Raw genomic sequence first — 19,385 nt, 5'->3', positions numbered from 1 at the left:
TTTGGGGACCATCTCAACTTGGGGAACTGAGGCATCCGTGGCCTCAGCACCCCCTCGTGACCTCCTGTTTCCTAGTTTGATGCTCAACCACCGAGCCACGCCGGCCGGGCAAGACAGGCCTGATCTTCCGACAGTGCCTCACCCTGCTCCCTCAGCCCTGTGCGCGTGGGGTCGCCGGGCCCGGGGTACCCAGTACTCGGACAGTGAGGCCGGTGGTGGGAGGACGGCTACGTGGACCCGGGAGGCAGCTCCATCCTCGGCTCGATGTTCAGGTTCGCATCCTGGAATCCAGGTTGGCGTCTCTCCCGGGCAGCTGGCCCCGCGGGGCTGAGTGAGTCGATACCCAGCAAGCCCTTCGAAAGCCGTGGGCACACGGAACTGCCACGTGGGCATCGTCTCCTACAATCCCCGCGGCTGTCACTCTCAGTCACGGGCCGGGAATCCTGACCGGCGCCCGGCACAAAGCTGAAGCAGGACAGTGTCTGCAAATAGCTGGCCGGCCCGGCCGGCTGTGGGGGTTGCAGCGTCGTCCCGGCACCAAAACCGAGGCTGCAGGTTTGATCTCCAGTCGCGGCACATCCAGGAGGCAACTGATCAATGTTTCTCTCTCTCTCTCTCTCTCTCTCTCTCTCTCTTTCTCTCTCTCTCTCTTTCTCTAAGTCAGCAAACATATCCTCGGTGAGGATCTAAAATAAATAAGTCACTGGTTTGGACAATCCATCTGAACCTTTTTTTAAAAATATATATATATTTTATTGATTTTTTACAGAGAGGAAGGGAGAGAGATAGAGAGTTGGAAACATCTATCAGCTGCCTCCTGCACATCTCCCACTGGGGATGTGCCCGACACCCAGGTACATGCCCTTGACCAGAATCGAACCTGGGACCCTTCAGTCCGCAGGCCGACGCTCTATCCACTGAGCCAAACCGGTTTTGGCTATCTGAACCTTTTTTAAAAATATATTTGTATTGATTTCAGAGAGGAAGAGAGAGGGAGAGAGAGAGAAACATGAGTGATGAGAGAGAATCACTGATCGGCTGCCTCCTGCACACTCCCTACTGGGGATCAAGTTCCCAACCCAGGGCTGTGCCCTTGACCAGGAATCAAACCGTGACCTCCTGGCTCATAGGTCCACGCTCAACCACTGAGCCACACTGCTGGGCCATCCTGAGACTTCTGAAGCAGAAGACACAATAGCTGCTTATTCATCAGAATTGTGAGCACTTAGTCATTCAGTGCGTCCCCCCTCCCGACAGATCCCGCCTCCCGGCACGTCCCACCTCCCGATAGGTCCCACGCCCTGTCCGTCCCTCCCTCGCACAGAAGTGGCGTCCAGGGTTTGGAAGCAGGTCTGAACGCCACTGGGCGTGAGGGCTCCGCGTGCCGGTCGGGAAGTTGGTGCCACTGCTGCCCGTGGTTTCGTGGAAACTCAGAAGTGAACTCTGAGCTCCGTGAGCTGCACGTGGAGTGTTCAGATAGAATCTTCCGGGCACGGCCGGCTGCTCCCGCCCCCGATGCGGGGAGAGGGCAGTGAACGCGGGCCTGGCGCTGTAAAGGGGCCGCCGGCTGCAGGGGAGTGAAAGGGCTGCTCCCCACCCGCGGGTGGCAAAGGGCTCAACGCAACGGCTGCCGGGCTGGCTTCCGGGGCAGACAAACCCACAAACAGCCTCTCGCCAAACACGATGCCCGCTGGACGGAGACCAGAGAAGGGTTCGCTGAGGCTCGGGGCGTAGGCTTGTGCAGGCAGACACGGAGGGAATAAGCGCCTGTGGGTGAGCCTCACGCTGCTAAGCTGTGCCCAGAGGGGCCGAGCATGGGGACTCCCAGGGCAAACCTGTCATCCTTCCGCTGGAGGAGGTGCGGGGGCACCTGGGCTGGAGAAGGTGCGGGGGCACCTGGGCTGGAGGACATGCGGGGGCACCTGGGTGGCGGGGCTGCTGGAGAGGGAAGCCGCGGGGAGGAGCAGGAAGGGGGCACATTCTGTGTGAGCGCCGAGGGCGCTGGGAGTCTGGCTGGACGGAGAGCCCGGGTGTGCGGAGGGAGCCGCAGAGGAGCAGGCGGGCTGAGAGCTGGGTCCTGGGGTCACAGGCGGGACTTGGGCTGCAGGGGGAGCTGCTGGGGCAGCTGCCTGCTGGTGCCAGCCCTCTGGACCGGTGCCCAGATGCAGGGTCTCCCCGCAGAGCAATCACAGTCTGCAGGTGTGCGCCCACCGAGGCGTCGGGGAGACGGACGCCTCCCCACAGAACCACCCTGTGCTGGGCTGGGTGCTGGATCCCATCAGAACAGGAGCCGAGTGTGCCTTGTGCCCACGAGGAGAGGCACGCGCCTCCTGATGAGTGGAAAGATGATTAAAAAAAAAAAAAAATCAAGCGGAGAAAGAGAACATGTAAACAGCAGCCACACGGAACTGTCAGAACCGAGAACTAAAGCGTGAATGTCACACACGCCAGATGGGCCTCGTTAGCAGATGGGAGGAGAGAGACTCGTCAGCGCACTTGAGCCCAGGATGATGGAACCCACTCACCATGAGGAAGGGGTGGCATTGAAGGCGGCACCTCCGTTGCTGGGGACAGGCATCGCTCGCACCCGGGGTCCCGCCTCCATAAAGGGGCGGAGCCTCGGGCAGTGAGAAGGGGACCGGTCACCTGACAGACAGCGGACAGCAGAGCGAGCCTCACCCGGGATCCCCCGGGGAGCTGCAGGGCGCCCCGGGGTGGACGGAGGGTGCTGGGCGCGATGTGGGTCCTCAGGACGAAAGAGGGGCATCGGCAACGACCGACGGGCACCAGGCAAAGAGAGAACGACTATTTTCCCGGAGTGAGTAGGAGGGAGAAGGGAATAAAGGTGGGACACCAAGTCCAGGAAACTGGAAACCAACACAAAATAGAGACAATTAACTGACCGAGAAACAAAAATGAGAAAAACACAAACCGTCGATATCGGGAAGGAAGCATGGGGGTTGTTCCAGATCTTTCCAAGAGAATAAGAAAGCATTACGAGTCGCTATATGCCAATAAGCTCGAGGACATCAAAAACGCAACAAGAGGATGTCACGAATAACTTTACGCTAACAAATCTGACAGCTTCGGCTAAAAGGACGAATTCCCTGAAGAATGCTCCCTACCCAGGGGACCCTAGACAAGAGGAAGTCTGAAGGTCTCTACAGCTATTTTGTAAAATAAAAACATACCATCCTTTTCACCTCCCCCGTCTCCCCCCAAAAAAGTCCAGGCCAAAATGCTTTCGCCGGTGAATTCTACCAACTATTCCAAGAGGAAAATACATCAGATTTACACAGGCCCTTTCAGATGACAGCAAGGAAGGGGCCACTTCTCCACCTGTTTTGTGAGGCCAGCCGAACCCTGTCACCAGAACAGACAGGGGCGTCGTAAGAAAACCCGGCCACGACAAACCATTGTCCCGCGTGATCACCGACAAGAGAGTCCTTAACAACGTTCCTAGCGGTTTCCGGAATCCAGCAGCGTTTGGCCACACAGGGTGGAGGCCGGAAAGCAAGGATGGTTTAACCCTTGACAACCAATTACTGAAATTTGCCATAATTAACAGGATAAAGGAGAGTTATCACAAAATGACCTGGGCCAGGGGGACACCCCGGTCCCCCCAAGATGGCCGCAGAGGAACGGACCGAGGTGAGCACCCTGGGCCTCGCAGCCAGAGGCGGGCAGGGCTCTTGGTTGGAGGGAGGGGGGCTGTGCAGGTGGCTCCCACACACCCAGGCTGGCCCCCCGGGTCCTGCTGGAAGGACAGGTGTTGCTCATGGGCACCGGCGGGCGGTTCTGCAAAATCAGTCCAGGTTCTCAATTCGATGGCAAAGGGTGGGCTTTCTCAGAGGAGACGCGAGATGTGGGAGACAAATACAGAATAAAACGCTAACTGGTCACGCAGTGGAAGCCGGAGAGGGAACCGGGAAGGGCTGCCAACCGGGACGCGGTGGACAGCACCTAACGGCCACCAGCAAGGGGAGGTAGAGGGCTCTGTGGGTGCGGCTGCCCCCGAAGGTGCCATCCTGCCCCGCGTGTTCGGGAAGCCGGGCTCCTGGGGGGGGGGGGAGGTGCACACAGCCATGGGCACTGCTGTGGATGTGGCGGTTGGAACCCCAGAGGCAGGAAAGTGGTCCTTCTCCTGGGGCCACAGTGCCAGGGGGCCACGAGGGCCATCCCCCTGCCCCGAGGCCCTGGCTCCCAGGACCCTGTGGGTGCTGGTTCCTGGACTTGGGCCTGGTGAGTTCTGGTCCCAGAGAGCGGTGACCTGGGAGCTGGAGGCCCTGCATTTCAGCCCCGTCTCTGGCTGTGACTCGGGGTCATGGCTGCCTGGGTGTGGGGCTGCCCTGGTTCGAAGGGGGCGGGGTGGGGGGAACAGGTCACCTGTCCCCCCCACCCGTCCTGCTGGACCACTCGAGGGTTCCAAGCTTGCTCTTTGCTCCTACGCCCGTGCCAGGCCCGCCATCATCGCTTCTCGTGGCGTCCTGATTCCAAGCGTGCGCTGCTGGTGCCCGAGGTGGGGCCTTCACACAGTAGGTTCTCAATTCAGGAGCCTCGGTTTAACAAGAACCGTGGGGCCGGGGAGGCTGGGAAGGGAGGGCCGCTGAGGGGTGCCCGGCTCAGCGCCCGCCCGGAGGAGGGGGAGGCCGGGCAGCCGCCGCCGCTCCAAGCACAGGCCACAGGACACCTCGCGTGGGTCCGGCCTCATTTGCTAGGAAATTTGCAGAGAGGAGAGAGGAGGGTTAGTGCCGTTACCTTGGCAACTGCTCTGTCACATTATAATGAGGCTGGTGAGGAAGGAGGCTTCTTAAAGCAGCAGGAAGCCCATCCATGGCGGCTCCCTGAGTCAGCGGCCGGCTCCCTCCAGGAGGACAGCAGGAGGGGGGCATTGAGGGGAGCTGGGACCCGATGTACCAGCTGACGAGCAGAGCGGTGCCCGATGGCGCTGTACTCACTGGGCCACGTCCCCGCACAGCTCAGGGGCTCAGGGCTGGCGTGAAGGGACAGGGCTGCTGCCCGACGGGCCGAACCCCCGAGCTCAGGCCCTGCGCCCACCTCCCCACGGAGCCGCCACTCTGAGGCGCTCCATGGCTCCCCAGATGGGAAAGCCGGCTGCTAGGAAGGAAAGCAAGAATCTGACCAGTCAGCAGAGAGCTGTGGCCTGGCCCTGGCTGTGGGCACCCCAAAGGGGCCATCGGAAGCCAAGACCCCCGGGGAGCCTGCTGGCGGAACCCCGGGACCAACGACCGGGGTGGGGGCGAAGACAAACATCACAAACCCTAGAGCACTGACCATGCAGAGGCGGGAAAGGGAGGCCAGAGGGAGGGACACGGAACACCCATCTTTCTGGCCAGCACGTGGCCGACGTGGGCAAAATGGAACAGGTCTACGCGGACTTCCTTTCTCCGTCTCCATTCCTTGTTTCGCTTCAGTTTTCCATCCTTTGGGCAAGTTCAGGTGCAGCCCAGGCCTTGTCTGCCGCAAAGCACCTGCGGCTCCACGGCACGGCCGTGGCTCACCCGCCCCCGCGGCTGGCAGGGGGGTGGTGGGTCGACTCATCCAGGGTCACGGGTCACAGGGAGGGGGTTGGGGCTTAGAGGACCTGGTCTCCCACCTCATCCTTAGCCTCCCTCTGCACTCGCTCAGAAAACGCCAGCCTCGTGGTCGCCACGCAGTGACAACACGGCTGTTCTGGTCTCGCTGTGACATTACGCTCTGCACTTTGCATTCTTAAACCATCACAATGAGCCCGGCCAGTGTGGCTCGGTGGTTGAGCATCGACCTATGAACCAGGAGGTCACGGTTCGATTCCCGGTCAGGGCACAGGCCGCGGTTGTGGGCTCGATCCAGTGTGGGGTGTGCAGGAGGCAGCCGATCCATGATTCTCTCTCATCATTGATGTTTCCATCTCTCCCTCTTTCTTCCTCTCTGAAATCAATTTAAAAAAAAAAATTTTAAAGCAATACAATGAGTCTTGCCATTAAAAAAACACACAGCAACCCACAGCATTATTAAGATATAATTCACATACCTTACAGTCCGCCCCTTGAAAGTGTGCCATTCAGTGGTTTGGGGTATCATATATCATTATTTCTTTCGATTGTGGTTACAAATTGCAGATCTAGTAAAAATTTTAACCGTTTTAAGGGAACACTTTAGTGGCAATGATGACATTCACACGGAGCAGGACCGGCCAGAGGCAGCCCTCAGCTCCCGGCGCAGGCTCCCTCCATCCCCGTGGGCTCCCTCGGGGCCGGGGGCCACCGCGTGGCTTCCTCTCAGGCACAGGCACAGGCAGGAGAACAAGACTCCCACAGCCCGTCTCTATTCCCAGCTCTGTCTCAGCATCTGGCCCACCCTGCCTGCGAGGCACCACCAGGAAGTGCCTGCCTGGGGCCGGGGCCGGGGACCTGTCCCCTGAAACCCGCCCACCTTGGCTCCCCTGGAGCCCAGCCCTCAGGGCTCAGAGAACAGAGTTCCCCCTGGCAGAGCCCTGGAGAGGGGGCGTGGCAGCCCCCACACCTGCTCTCTCGAGGTCCCCAGGCCCAGCTCCTTCACCCAATGCCCAGAGGGGCCTCCTCCAGGGCCCAGTGGCCTGGTGACGGGTGGCACAGTAACCTGGTGGCATGGGACCGGGTGGCACAGTGACTGGCAAGAGTTGGCCGGCATCTGGGCCTCACTCTGGAACCCCCTGAGTGGCCCTATGAGTCCCCTCCCCCACCCGCAGGGCTCCTTCCCACCTGTGACTGAGGACACGGGACCATGTCACCCACAGCTGTGCCTCCTGTGGCCGGGGGAGCCTCCAGCTGTCAGCGCTTTTCCTCATGGAGCTTATTTGCGGGACAGACATGAGAAGTGAAGGTGGTTGGGGGTTCCTCCCCGAATGAAGGATTGACCTGGAGAGTGGGTCCCAGGACCAGCTCCAGTGGTAGGAAGACTTGGCCTCCAGCTGGGAGCTCACCTGGAAGGACTGGCGTAGGGGGAGGGGGAGGGGGAGGGGGGCATGAGGAAGCTGTGCCCACAGTCCATGGTGGCCAGGCCTGGGGGTGAGAGGGCGGGCGCTCAGGGGCTCAGGCCAGGCTTCTTGGGGAGGTAGAGCTGTGTCCCGTCTCATCCAAACATTCGGCGTGGAACCCAAGCAGCCCCACAGGGACCCTCACGAACCAGTGCCTACCCAACCCACGTGCACGCACCCCCACGTGCACACACCCACCCCCACGTGCACGCACCCCCACGTGCACGCACCCATCCCACGTGCACCCACCCCCACGTGCACGCACCCCCACGTGCACGCATCCACCCAGGACACAGCACCCACCCTCGCCCACACCCTAAATGGGACCCAAGCCCCCGCAGGAAGGCCTGTCCCCACCCACAGGCAGGAGAGAGGCCTGTGTGTCCACCCATCACCCACCTGCCCTGCAGCATCGGTCCTGGGTCCGAGCCTCAGCAGCTCTCACAAACGTGGCCCTGAGGGCGGGGCCTGCTCTCTGTCCCTCCCTCCTGGAGGTGCCGCCCTCCGGCCAGGCCCTCCCGCTCTGCGGTCCACTCCAAGCACCCGGGCCCGGCCCCAGCGCTGGCTGCCTGAGTCCAGGTCCCCAATCCCAGGGACCTGGAGCCCCCACCGCCGCGGCCCATCGGGATGGAATTTCCTGCGAGTTCAATTCCCCCGCCTCGTTGATGTCACATCCTGTCCCAGTCGCATCCCCGCCGGCCGCGCCCTCCCGCTCCCCGCACCCCAGCCAGGCGCGCGGGTCCCTCTGCGCCCCCCGCCCCGCCCCTTCCCTGCAAACTTTTGGCTCCGCCGCTGAGCGCGCCTCCCCGCCCGGCGCCCGGAGCCGGAGCCGCTGAGCCGCGGGAGGAGGGGCCGGAGGAGCCGCCCGCCCCGCCCGCCCGCCGCCCGCCCCGCCCGCCGGGACGCCGAGCAGCTCCGATCAATATGCAGAGCGGCCGCCCCGCGCAGCAAACCCCGCGCGCCGCCGGCTCCGGGTGCTGAAGGCGCGGGGACACCGCCGGGCGCCGCCGCGGAGCCAGCAGAGCCGGGAGCGCGTCCGCGTCCACGCAGCCGCCGGCAGCACAGGCCCCGCATGCCAGGGCGTTGGGGGCGGCAGCGAGACATGCAACCCGCCCGGAAGCTCCTGAGCCTCCTCTTCCTCCTCCTCATGGGCACCGAACTCACTCAAGTACGTGCATCCAACGCCATCTTCCTCCCCGCGCCCGCGCCCCGAGCCTGCAAAGTCAGGGAGCAGCTCGCGCAGCAGGCGCCCCTGCCCGCGCAGAGCCCCGCGGTTGGGGAGGACGCCAGGGTGCCCGCCGGCCGCACTTGGGATGGAGGGCGGGGTGCAGATGACAGAGCTGGGTCCAGCTCCCCAGGACCCCACCTCTGGCCCAGCTGGGCTGTGGGTGGGACCCCCTCCCTGCTGAGAAGTTCAAAGGGCACAGGAGGGGGCAGTGGGCTGTGGTCATGTGGGGGGCCCGAGCAGGATGTCCAAGCCCCCCGTTTGCAGAGGTGGAGCTGAGCTAACTCCCCCCCACCCGCTGCCGAGCCCCCTGCCTGTGGGCACAGCGCCGCCCTGGGGGCTGCCCAGCCCGTGGGGATCCTGCCTTTGAGACCAGACCTGAGAGGGCAGGCAGCGTGCGCTGGGCTGGGGTGCCCGCTGGGGTGCCCGCTGGGCTCGATGTGGAGGGCCTGGGGGGCGGCCACATGCTCGGCAGGAAGTGTGAGTGGCAAGCGGCCGTGTGCGTGTGGGACCACGGGGCATGCCAAGGGGGGTCGCCGTCCCCGAACAGTGCGCCCACAGAGAGCCTTCGCCGGCTGGGGTTCTCCATTTTAAAGCTGCTTCTCGGAGCTGAGGTCTGGGAGGAGGAGGCGGCGGCGGGCGGGAGGGCTGCTGGCAGGGCTGCTCTGGCACCGGGAGCCGGGCTGCTGGCAGTGACATTAAAATGCCCTTTGGATGGGGCCACTGTGCCACACTCTGAGCCGACAGGCCACCCTGTGGAGCGGCAAGTCCGGGAGGCGGGTGGGCGCCGGCACCTTCGCCCCCAGCCCCAGCTGCCCCTCCCTCCCTCCCTCTCTGCCTGCCTGCCTTCCTCTCAGAACAAAAGAGGAAACAAAAGAGAGAGGGAGGTGAGAGGTGGGTCGCAGGAGAGAGGCTCAGAGCAGCCCCCAGGTTTTGCCTGGAGCCCGGCCTGCCCCCCAGCTCTGCCGGCAGGTGCGGCCTCCACCCCGCACTGGGGGGCTTTGCTGCCCCTCTGACCCTCAGAGGCCCCAGATGGCGGCCGGGTCCCCTGGGGAGGCTCAGCCTGGTGTCCCCGAGAGAAGTCTGGAGGCAGGAAGGCCTGGGGGGGGGGGGTGGCTGTGTACTGTGCACGGACAGGGACACATGCGCACGGGACTCACACACACACAGGAGCACAGCAGGCATTGCCCTATGTAGACATCGGGGGACATGAGGGCTGGCTCCGGTGGCCCTGGGAGTGGCTGCCCCAGGACCCCCCAGGCCTTCGCGGCCCCTGACTTCCGGGTCCCCTGAGCCTTCACGCCCAGACCACAGAACGTTTCCCTCCCGCGTCCCCGCCCGGCGTCTTTGTAAAGATCCCCTGTTCTTGGGGAAACTTTTGGTTCAACTTCAGTCGGAAGCTTCGCCTCGGTGGTTTGGGTGTTTGCCCGTCCACGTCCGGGCTAAGGAGGGCACCAGCCGTCAGCATCTCAGCCAGCGCCCCCCCCCCCCCCGCCCCCAGGCACACCTGCACCGTCCCCAGCAGCTGAGGTCCCTCAGGACCCTGGACAGCTCCGGCCGCCCTCCCCGGGGCGGGAGGGAGGTTTTCCTCTGAGGATCATTTCCTGAAGCTCAGCTGCGGGGCCTCTCAGGGGACCAGTCCCTCCCCATGTCCCTGGCCGCCAGCCAGGGGACCTCCCACCCGCGGGGGGCCCCATCCTCCCTGATTGCTGGGATTTTAGGACAAAGGCGGAAAGGCGGGCTGACCCAATGCAGGATTCCAAGTCCAGGAAGCCGTCAGGGCGCATTCGCCTCGGCCACCAGCTCCTGGGACCCCAGCTGCACTGCCCCATCCAGGGGACCGTGTCAGGATCGGGCCAGGTGACCTCGAGGCCCTGGCAGTGGGCGTGGGGGCAGGGCTGGGGTGCTTGGAATCGGAGAGCTGCATGGGGGTGTCCGTGCCCCCAAGAATCTCACTTTCTTGATCCCACGGAGGTTTGACCGTAGGGCGCCCCAGGGCGGGCATCCTGTGCCACCCGGTCACCTTCATAAATGGAGGCAGCACCTCGGGGCTCCGGGAGACCCAGAGCAGAGAAGGGCCCCCCACCCCCCAGCTGGGTGGCTTCTGTCTCCCCTCCGCCTCCCCCCCACTTCAGGGAACACGAGGGACACAGCTGACGGAGCAGCCTGCGTTTATGGACGTGGGAGTAGCCGGGAGCGTGTGCGTGGGTCTTACCTGCACGTTCCAAGCTGCTGGGAACTCGCGGGCGGGCGGGCGGGCGGGCGGGCGGGGGAGCAAGCACATGCCGCCATCTGTGCTCCCCACGGCGCACGACCAGCCACTCAGTCAAATGCCAGGTGTTGACGGACGGCCTACTACGCGCCACGCTTGTGGCCCCAGTGAACTCTGACCTCAGACAGGAAGACGTTCCAGGTGGTCTTGTTCTGTGACTTCCATTAAAGGCCTGCGTTTCCCGGCCGGGAGGGGGTGGATCCCTCTGTCCCAGGGGGCGGGGGGGCCCGGGTAGCACGGGGCGGCCTGCACTCCCGGTCCACTCGGCTGCCCTCAGAGAGAAGCGTGGCCCTCCTGTGTGACGGCCTGAGAGGGCCAGGACGCTGTGTAACCTCGACCTTGAGCCCAGCTGCCCTCACACACCCCTGCCCCCCTCCCCCCCCCCCCCCGGTCCCACCAGGCACTGTCCCGTGACCTTGAGGAGGCTCTTGACTGCCCACGTGTGGGAGCAGGAGGGCTGCCCGGGATGGGTCTGGGGGAGGTCTCCCTGCGGGAACCCCAGCCTGCTCTCTCCGCCGCTCCCTGTCCCTCCTTCACACACAGGCTCGGCCGCCAGCTGGTCGGGCTGCACGTGGGCAAACCGGGGCTCACGGTGCCGAGCGAGTCCGAGCCTCGCCATCTGGCATCTGAGCCGGCCTCGCGGGCGCCGGGGCCCTGCCATCATTGTTTGTTTAAGAGGCAGGAGCGAGTGTGAGCCAAGCGGAGGCTGTGTGGAGGGAGGGGCCTTCTCTCTCCTGGAGCTGGAGACAGCCCCGCAGGAAGCCGCGTGGCCCCGGTCCAGCAGGGAGCCCGGGGCAGGACTGCGGGGGAGGGGGGGGGGCAGCGGGGGGAGGGGGCTGCACACAGGGCATGGTGCGAGCATGGCTGGGGAAGGCGAGCTGCGGGAGTCGGCACCGGTGAGGCAGAGCCTCCCTGTCAGCCAGGCTCACCCAGGCCGGGCATGGCCTTTCTTTTTTTATTTTTTTAAATATATTTTTATTGATTTCAGAGAGGAAGGGAGAGGGAAAGAGAGGGAGAAACATCCATGATGAGAGAGAACCATGGATCGGCTGCCTCCTGCACGCCCCACACTGGGGATCAAGCCTGCAACCCGGGCCTGTGCTTTGAGCGGGAATCCAACCGTGACCTCCAGGTTCCTAGGTCGACGCTCACCCACTGAGCCCCGTAGGCTGGGCCGGGCCGGGCATGGCCTTTCTTAATGACAGAGCGTCCCCGACACCTGGTGGGGTCCCCGCTGGGCCTGAGCACAGAGCCTCCTGGGTACCAGCTGTGGTCGTCGGGTGTTCTCAGGCATCATGGGGTGACCGCTGTGTGCTCAGCCTGGTTCGCCGTTCGCTGGTCTGGGCGCCTGAGCAGAGAGGAAACAGGACCCTGGCCTCCCCTCCGGGGACGGGGCTGGGGCAGGGCCACAGAGGAGCCCTCCACCCCCACCCCCAGCTCCTCCTGCAGCGGAGGCCCAGCCCAGCCCCCGACAAATGTAACCAGAGTGAAGCAGCCCGTGCTGTCACCTGCGGGGCCTGAACTGGGGCCGGAGGACCCATCGGCTTCTGCCCACCTGCCCTGCACCTGAGTGGGCGTGGGGCTGGGCTCGGGGAGCACGGGGGGGCTTTCCCTGCACCAGTCTGTTCAGGCCACGGGAATCCAGTGAGCGTTTTCGCCGTCCTGCCCCGGGCAGGAGGGCCGAGCCCCGTAAGCTGTACACCCAGCCCCGGCGGCCGCCCGTCTCCGCCTCCGACAGCAGTTTGCTTCTCGTCCCCGACTCCACCTCCCTCGGAAGGAGAAAGGCGGCTTCTGCTCCGAGTGGCATTTATTCCCAAAGTCGTCGGCCCTGTGGTCGGTGTTAACACCGCCGTGTGGGGTGACACAGAACCAGACCCGCCACGCGGAATCACATGCGTGGCCGCGTGAGGCGGCGGCGGAAGGAGCCCGTGTTCGGCTCTGAAGGATGCTCTGTGGGTGTTCACACTCTGAAACCTGCAGCCACGAGGCCACCCACGCGGGCGTGGCCGGGGGAGGGGAGGGAGGGGATGGGGGGGGACGCAGGCCTCTTTGTTTAGCTCATCTTTCGGGTAAGAAACTGGCCCGGAGCCCAAGGCGCTGGGGATGAGGCCAGTTGCCAGGGTGAACACCTTTGTGTCACTGCGTCAAACCCGCCTGGAGCTACATCTGGGTCAAATCTCCACAGTCACCGGGACCCCGCGTCATTGTCCTCGCCCTGGAAGGACGGAGACCGAGGCTTGGGGAGGGCGAGGGAGCCGTCGGGGGGCGGGAGGAGGTGGCAGACCCCGGTGAGTTCCTAGCCCTGTCTGGCACCAGTGGCACCGAGTGCGTGTTCTCGTTAAGAAAGAGAGAAACACGAAACAGAGGAAGCGGCTCGTTATCTCAGCGCCGGTGACAGGAGGCGCCCGGGGCGGCCCCAAGCCTGCCGGCCTCTGCAGGCCGCGTCCGAGCACCCGCCGAGCCGCGTCTCTGGCTGCGGGGCCACATGCTCGCCTGCTGCTGACCTTGAGCCTCGGCCTCTAGCAGAGGCACAGCGGGGTGCGGGGCGAGGGGCGCAGGGAGCGTGCTCAGCGGGGTCAGAGCCTGGGAGTTCCTTCCCACCTCCCGCTGGGACGGGTGACCCTGGACCAGTCCCTTCGCTGCCGAGGGACCGAGGTCCCAGAAGGAAGCACAGGGCTCAGTGTGCCTGGCTCGGCTCCCAGTCCAGGCAGGTCTCTTGCTCTTCGGTACCCAGGTTACACCTCGCGACAGCTGCCCCGGCAACGGTGGGGGGCGGGGGGGGGGGGGGGACGACACTTGCTCTCGCCGTGTTTTGGCGCCATGGCTCCACTCGCTGGGACCTGGGTGTGGGAAGGGGGCAGACACCACTGGGGACAGTTCAGGGACCTTGGGGTCTGGCCGGTGGTCAGGGAGGGAGCAGGGCCTGGGCTGGAGGGTGCGAGCCCCCAGCCTCTGTCCACAGCGCGCCGTGCGGGAGGGCGGCACCTTGGAGAGTCCCTGCGGGTTTAGGGGGCCGCGAGGTGCCCTCCGGGGCCCAGACCTCGTGCAGACACCCCTCTTGCGGGCACAGGGCTCGCGAGGGGCTTCTGGAAAGAGAGTGGGTCCCGCCGCTTCGAGGGGGCGTGGGGGTCTGAGGGCCAGAAGGAGCAGACGTGTGCTTAGGAAGATGTCGGCTGTAAGTCTGCGCTCGGAGACAGCTGTGCTCCGGCCCCGCGAGTCCCTGTGCCCCGCCCCCCACACGCACCCACCACCCGCATCTTTCCTGTGGACACAGTGGCAGGGGGAGGGGGCGCGGAAGTGTCATGTGACTCCACAAGCGACTCCTGGGATTTCCGCGGAGATGGCGGCGGCCTGTGGTGCAGGCGGCCAGGTCCAGGCAGGCAGGACCCTGGTCAGCGCGATGGTGGGGACAGAGCCCGAGCTCGGGGCAGGGACCCCATCCCCAGCGGGACCCCAGCGCCGGCTCTCAGAGGTTCCTATAACGACGCCCCTTTCTCATTCACGTGGGGATCAATTACTCATGTCGGGGCGACCACTCACTCACAGAGCCGGCTGCTTCTCGGTGGCCGTGGCGAGCCCCTCACTGCCCGGAGAGCAGGGCCCACAATGTGTGGGGCCCGAGCCCCGGGGTCCGCCAGCGCCGCCCAGAAGGGGCCCATTCCTCCCGGGCGACCAGGAGAATGGCCTGTGGTCCCGGCAGGACGTGGGCGTGGCTGCCCGAGGCCGCGGGGCAGCGCGGACCCTCCCCAGTGGCCGTGGCCATGGCAGCTGTGGGAGGGGCCCGGGGAGGCGCTGCCCACGGTGCTGGCCAGCTCTGCCCATGGGCGTCTCACCCCTCTGGGCGCGCTTCCTCGTGGCATCAGGGTGGCATCAGCTCTGCGGGGCTCGGGCTCAGACGCAGCAGCTGCCCCCTCAGCGTCCCTGGCCCCGCGTCAGGCCATGCCCCAAGCCCAGCGTCGGGGCAGGGCGGCTCAGCCGGAGGGAAACCTCTCTCCGGAAGCGTGGCTGCCACCCCCGCCTCTCCCCATCCGCCCGTAGACTCAGAGGCACAGAGGAGCCGAATGAAAGGGACGTTCGGTTTGGACCGTCTCTGCTGATCCTCGTGGTGCCGGAGAGGGTCCAGGACACCTGTAGGCGCCTCCCCAGTGCCCGGCCCCAGACCAGCCCTCTCCCTGCTCCCGGGCTTCCTTCCCAGCAGGGGCAGTGTGTGCCAGTGAGTCGGTGCCAAGCCCGGAGCCCGCCGAGGTCCAGACTGGGAAGGGCTGGCCGAGGACGCAGGCGTGGCCGTCCAGCGGGTCATGTCTGGTGGCCCAGCCCCCAGGCCGGAGCCAGACCATGCGCGGAGGGAGGGCCACTCAGCCTTCCCACGAGGCCTGGGAGGCTCTGGCAGAAACGTGTCTGTGGGTGGCGGGTGCCGTGAGGTCTCCGGTGAATCTCGTGTGCCCCCCAGTCATGTTTCGATCCTTGCCCCAAAGGCGGTCTCAGCAGAGGGGCCCGTGGGAGCGTCTGCCGCTGAGTGGTCAGGGCCGCGGCCGCCCTCCGTGTGAGGACAGGACCCGGAGGGGCCCCTGCGTGGCGTGCGGCATCTTGATCTCGGCCTCGCAGCCTCCAGAGCTGCAGCACGGACACCGGTGGGCCACCGCCCCCGCCCCACCCCCCGGCTCTGTTACAGCCGCCGAGCTGGCCCGGACGCCACGGCGTCGGAAGGGCGGAGGTGGCCCTGGGAACAGCCGTGGCCACGTGACCTTGGACAGGTCGCCATCCTCTGAGCCTCACTGTGAGGGGCCGGCCGAGCCCCGACCCCGCATCCGTAGGGCAGAGGGACGCCGGGCGCTGACGGGGTGTCTGGGCACCGTGCCTGCTCCATCCTGCGGCGATGGGATCAGAGCTGCAGATCGGAGCAGCCTCCAGGGAAGCCGCCAGCAAATTGGGTTTAGACTCCTCCCTCTCGGCCTGTCCTTTCATGCAAACGCTTCACCCTTCAGCGCCCAGCGCTTGCACGTGGAATGCTCGTAGCCTCTCCATCAAATTAGACGAGTGCAGCTTCGAGATGACCCTTCCAAGTGCATTACAAGCGGCGCCTCAGATGGCCGCCCGGGGAGGGCTCTGCCTGGGCATGAGATGAGCGAGTGACTCCCTCAAGCCTCCCAGCTGGTGCGGGCAGCTGGGGTGCAGGTGGGGGGTGCGGGCAGCTGGGGTGCAGGCGTGGGGTGCGGGCAGCTGGGGTGCAGGCGGGGGGTGCAGGCAGCTGGGGTGTGGGCTGGGGGTGAGGGCAGCTGGGGTGCGGGCTGGGGGTGCGGGCAGCTGGGGTGCGGGCAGCTCGGGTGCAGGCGGGGGGTGCAGGCAGCTGGGGTGCAGGCTGGGGGTGCAGGCAGCTGGGGGTGCGGGCTGGGGGTGCGGGCAGCTGGGGGTGCGGGCAGCTGGGGTGCAGGCGGGGGGTGCAGGCAGCTGGGGTGTGGGCTGGGGGTGAGGGCAGCTGGGGTGCGGGCTGGGGGTGCGGGCAGCTGGGGTGCGGGCAGCTCAGGTGCAGGCGGGGGGTGCAGGCAGCTGGGGTGCAGGCTGGGGGTGCAGGCAGCTGGGGTGCGGGCTGGGGGTGCGGGCAGCTGGGGGTGCGGGCAGCTGGGGTGCAGGCGGGGGGTGCAGGCAGCTGGGGTGTGGGCTGGGGGTGAGGGCAGCTGGGGTGCAGGCTGGGGGTGCAGGCAGCTGGGGGGTGTGGGCAGCAGGGGTGCGGGCAGCTCGGGTGCAGGCGGGGGGTGCGGGCAGCTGGGGTGCAGGCGGGAGTGCGGGCAGCTGGGGTGTGGGCTGGGGGTGCAGGCGGGGGTGCGGGCAGCTGGGGTGCGGGCTGGGGGTGCTGGCAGCTGGGGTGCAGGCTGGAGGGCACAGGTGCAGTTGGGGCAGCAGGTGCCGCCATCGCCCGCACACCCGGTCCCGTCCACACGCTGCATCTGGGTGGAGAGCGGGCACGGTGGGTCCGTTGGGCTCTGAACCACAGACGAGTGATGAGCAGAGACGGGGCCAGGGGGAGTCCGCTCTTCCTCCCACCGCCCTCCAGTCCTGTGACCTCCCGGTCGGTGGCTTAGTCCCAGGGAGCAGAGGCGTTCCCAGGCTCGGCTACATTTGAGGAGCCTGTGGGAGCCCCTCAAGCTGCATTTTTGAAAAGCTGCTTCTTGGCCGGCCCTGAGGGGCGCCAAGCCCTTCCTGGCTCCCCCACTCGACCTCACGCTCAGGAGAGGGGTCGGGGGTCGGGATCTCCGGGCCCCAGAGGGTGGGAGGTCCCCGGCCTCCAGCCTCTCTCCACGGCCACCCTCCTTCCCCCGGGAAGCGCGCAGCGGCCGAGGTGCCCTCTGCAAATCTCATTCCCACTCCGTCCTCCCGGGACGCTGCTGACATGAAATCAAACCAGACTCTCTCCCAGACCAGGGGGTTCCCCCGCATCTGCCATCCTAGGTGTTGCCTTCCCAGCATGCTCCTGGGCATGTTGCCAGGCCCGACATCACCCCCTCCAGGTGTAGGCCTCCAGCCCCGCAGTCTTCAGACGAAGCAGCTCTGAAGCGAGCGGGGAGGGCCCGGGGCATAATGCCCTCTGCCCTCTGCGCATGCCACTCGCCGCGGGTCCTCTCTGGGCGCACTCGGTCCGTGCACAGCAGGGCTGCCAACGACAGACCCCTCCCTGGGCGCCACGCCTTCTCCTGCCCCAGCTCCACCCTCACAACACCCCGAGAGGACGGGCACTGTTCTTAGACCCATTTTAGAGATGGGGAAACTGAGGCTCGGAAGGGCTAATTACCTCGGCAGGGCTGGAGCCCAGGCTGCCCCGAGCCAGGGCGCGGGCACCGCTGACGGTCCTCCTGGTTCTCGGGCACCTGGCTGCTTGCGAGGAGTGTTTGTTGGCGCCGTTGGGCCGTGGGAAGCGCTGGAATCTGGGGTGGGTGTCGCTTAGTAAACACCCGTGGCTGCCGAGACGGACGCCTGGGGTGGTGCGGCTGGACGGTCCCAGCACGTCCGTGGTCGCTGCCCTGGCTGCTGTGGCCTGGGCCTGCGTCCCCTGTGCTGGATGGAGGCGGGTGGCGGCCAATGCGGCCTGGGCACCCTGGCACCCTGGGCACCTGGCACCCTGGCACCCACGACCGCAGGACCTGCAGTACCCGCTCTCACTGGGAGGTGGCGCCCTTCCCCAACAGTTGGAATCTGTGGCTTTTAGGCCTCAGCGGCCACGGATCCCGGGTGTTAGAAAAACAAACCAGAGACCCCTTCCTCCGCGGGTCTCCCACCCAGCACTGGGCCGGGACCCTCCTGCTGTACTGAATTCCCTCGCAGACGGGGCGCAGCGGAGAGGGGGTCCCGCTCAGGTGGGCGTGGGGAAGGCCACCCCTGCCTCCCAGCCCATCAGGAAGGAGGTCACTGTCCACCCAGCGGGAGTGCAGGGAGCGATGGGGGAGGGGGAGGGGAGGGGGGCCACCCAATGGCGGGGAGCTCGGTGCAGGCTGGAGGGAGCCTGCCCTCCCGGGTGAGGCGGAATGAGCCCGTGAGGGTGTGGATCCGGCCAGCGAGCCCCGGAGACTCCCGTGGCCTCGCGCTGAGGCCGCCGGAGCGGGGACTGGTGCCAGCCTGCCCTGCCCCAGCTCGGGCACGGGACTGTGGCTCCAGCCCCGCCCTAACCACAGACCCCAGGCCCCGCCTCACCCTGCTCGTCGGTGGGGCCCCTTGAGCGCCCCCGTTGGGATGCACCCAGCTCCCGCTCCGTGTGCACACCCCTCAGCCCGCGCCCCGGAGCCCACAGCGCTGGGTGCCGACCGGCTGCGGCCAGGAGCACCCCTTCTCCCAAGGGCCGCCCTGGCACTAGCAGGGGTGGAGCAGGCCCTGGGTGTGGGGTCTCTGAAGGGTCCCCGGCCGCCTGGGGGTGCGGGAGGGCCCATCCGTGCCGCTCGGGCCTCTGCCCCATTGACCTGGGCGCGGTGGTGTCTCCCCGGCCAGTCACCCCGTCCCGGCTCCCGGCGCCTGAGGTTTGCAGGCCTCGCAGCCGGCGCCAGGGGGCGGCGGGGAGCCACCGGGAGGAAGAATCCACCCATTTCCTGGGCTGAGCGCGTCGCCGCCGCCCGGCCTTGTCCCCGCCTCCCGGCCGCGGCCCCCGCGCAGTCTGCCCGGCGCGCAGAGCCAGAGCGGGCGGCCGTTCCCGGCGGCGGCGGGGCGCGGAGGGCGCGGCGGCGGCACCGGCACCGGGACAGCGCGGGGCGCGCGGAGGCCGCCGGCGGCCACTGTCCCTGCGCCCGGAGGCGGCGCACCATGGCCGGGGCGCGCGGGGCGGCGGCGGCGGCGGCGGGCGGGCGGCGGCGGGCCGAGGGGGCGCGGGGACGCGGCCGGTCGCCCCTGCCCGCCGCGGTGCCCGCCGCCTGAAGGCTGCCCGGGGCGCGGGGCCGGCGCCGGCGCGGCGCGGGCGCAGGAGGCGACTCGGGCGCGATGTCGGTGCCGCTGCTCAAGATCGGGGTTGTGCTGAGCACCATGGCCATGATCACCAACTGGATGTCCCAGACGCTGCCCTCGCTCGTGGGCCTCAACACCACCCGGCTTTCGGCGGCCGGCGGCGGCACGCTGGACCGCAGCACCGGCGTAAGTGCCGCCCTCCGGGCCCTCCCTGCCCTCCGACCCCCCACCCGGCTGGGCGGCGCCACGCGGGAGCGGCCGGGCGCTCGGGCGCAGGCAGGTCAGGGGGCGGCCCCTCGGCGCTGCGGCGGGGACCCGCGCCCCGCGCCCCGCGCCCCAGCCCGGCCGCTCCCGCCACCGCCCCTCCGGCCACGCTGCCCGGCTCTGCCCGTCCCGCTCGGGGGGCGCTGGGGGACTCGGGGTGGCGTCCAGGGTCAGCGCGGAGCAGG

At 66.8% G+C, this 19,385-nt stretch overlaps 1 protein-coding gene and 1 long non-coding RNA gene across 4 annotated transcripts in view; one reads left to right on the top strand and one right to left on the bottom strand.

Moving 5' to 3' along the window:
- Positions 1-3,444: 3,444 nt before the first annotated feature.
- The window catches only part of OLFM1 (olfactomedin 1), a 34,136-nt gene continuing 18,195 nt past the window's right edge, over positions 3,445-19,385 (top strand). The window contains exon 1 of one of the 3 annotated variants that reach the window (XM_070430325.1): positions 3,445-3,651. In XM_070430325.1, the coding sequence (XP_070286426.1) occupies positions 3,628-3,651 (24 nt within the window). In that variant the 5' untranslated portion in view covers positions 3,445-3,627. Of the gene's footprint in view, positions 3,652-7,929; positions 8,187-18,864; positions 19,123-19,385 lie in introns of those variants that run through there. The other 2 variants (XM_070430324.1, XM_070430323.1) reach the window with 2 other exon arrangements.
- On the bottom strand, positions 5,843-6,804 carry LOC139020566 (uncharacterized). Its single transcript, XR_011473330.1, has 3 exons — positions 6,744-6,804; positions 6,035-6,124; positions 5,843-5,931 (listed from the first exon to the last, which is right to left on the bottom strand). It is a non-coding gene; the product is annotated as an uncharacterized lncRNA (long non-coding RNA).

This window comes from Myotis yumanensis, unplaced genomic scaffold (genome assembly GCF_028538775.1).
Source record: "Myotis yumanensis isolate MYYU_CA2020_CCGP unplaced genomic scaffold, mMyoYum1.0.hap1 SCAF_12, whole genome shotgun sequence".
Classification (NCBI taxonomy): domain Eukaryota; kingdom Metazoa; phylum Chordata; class Mammalia; order Chiroptera; family Vespertilionidae; genus Myotis; species Myotis yumanensis.
This window is presented reverse-complemented; position numbering and strand designations above follow the sequence as displayed.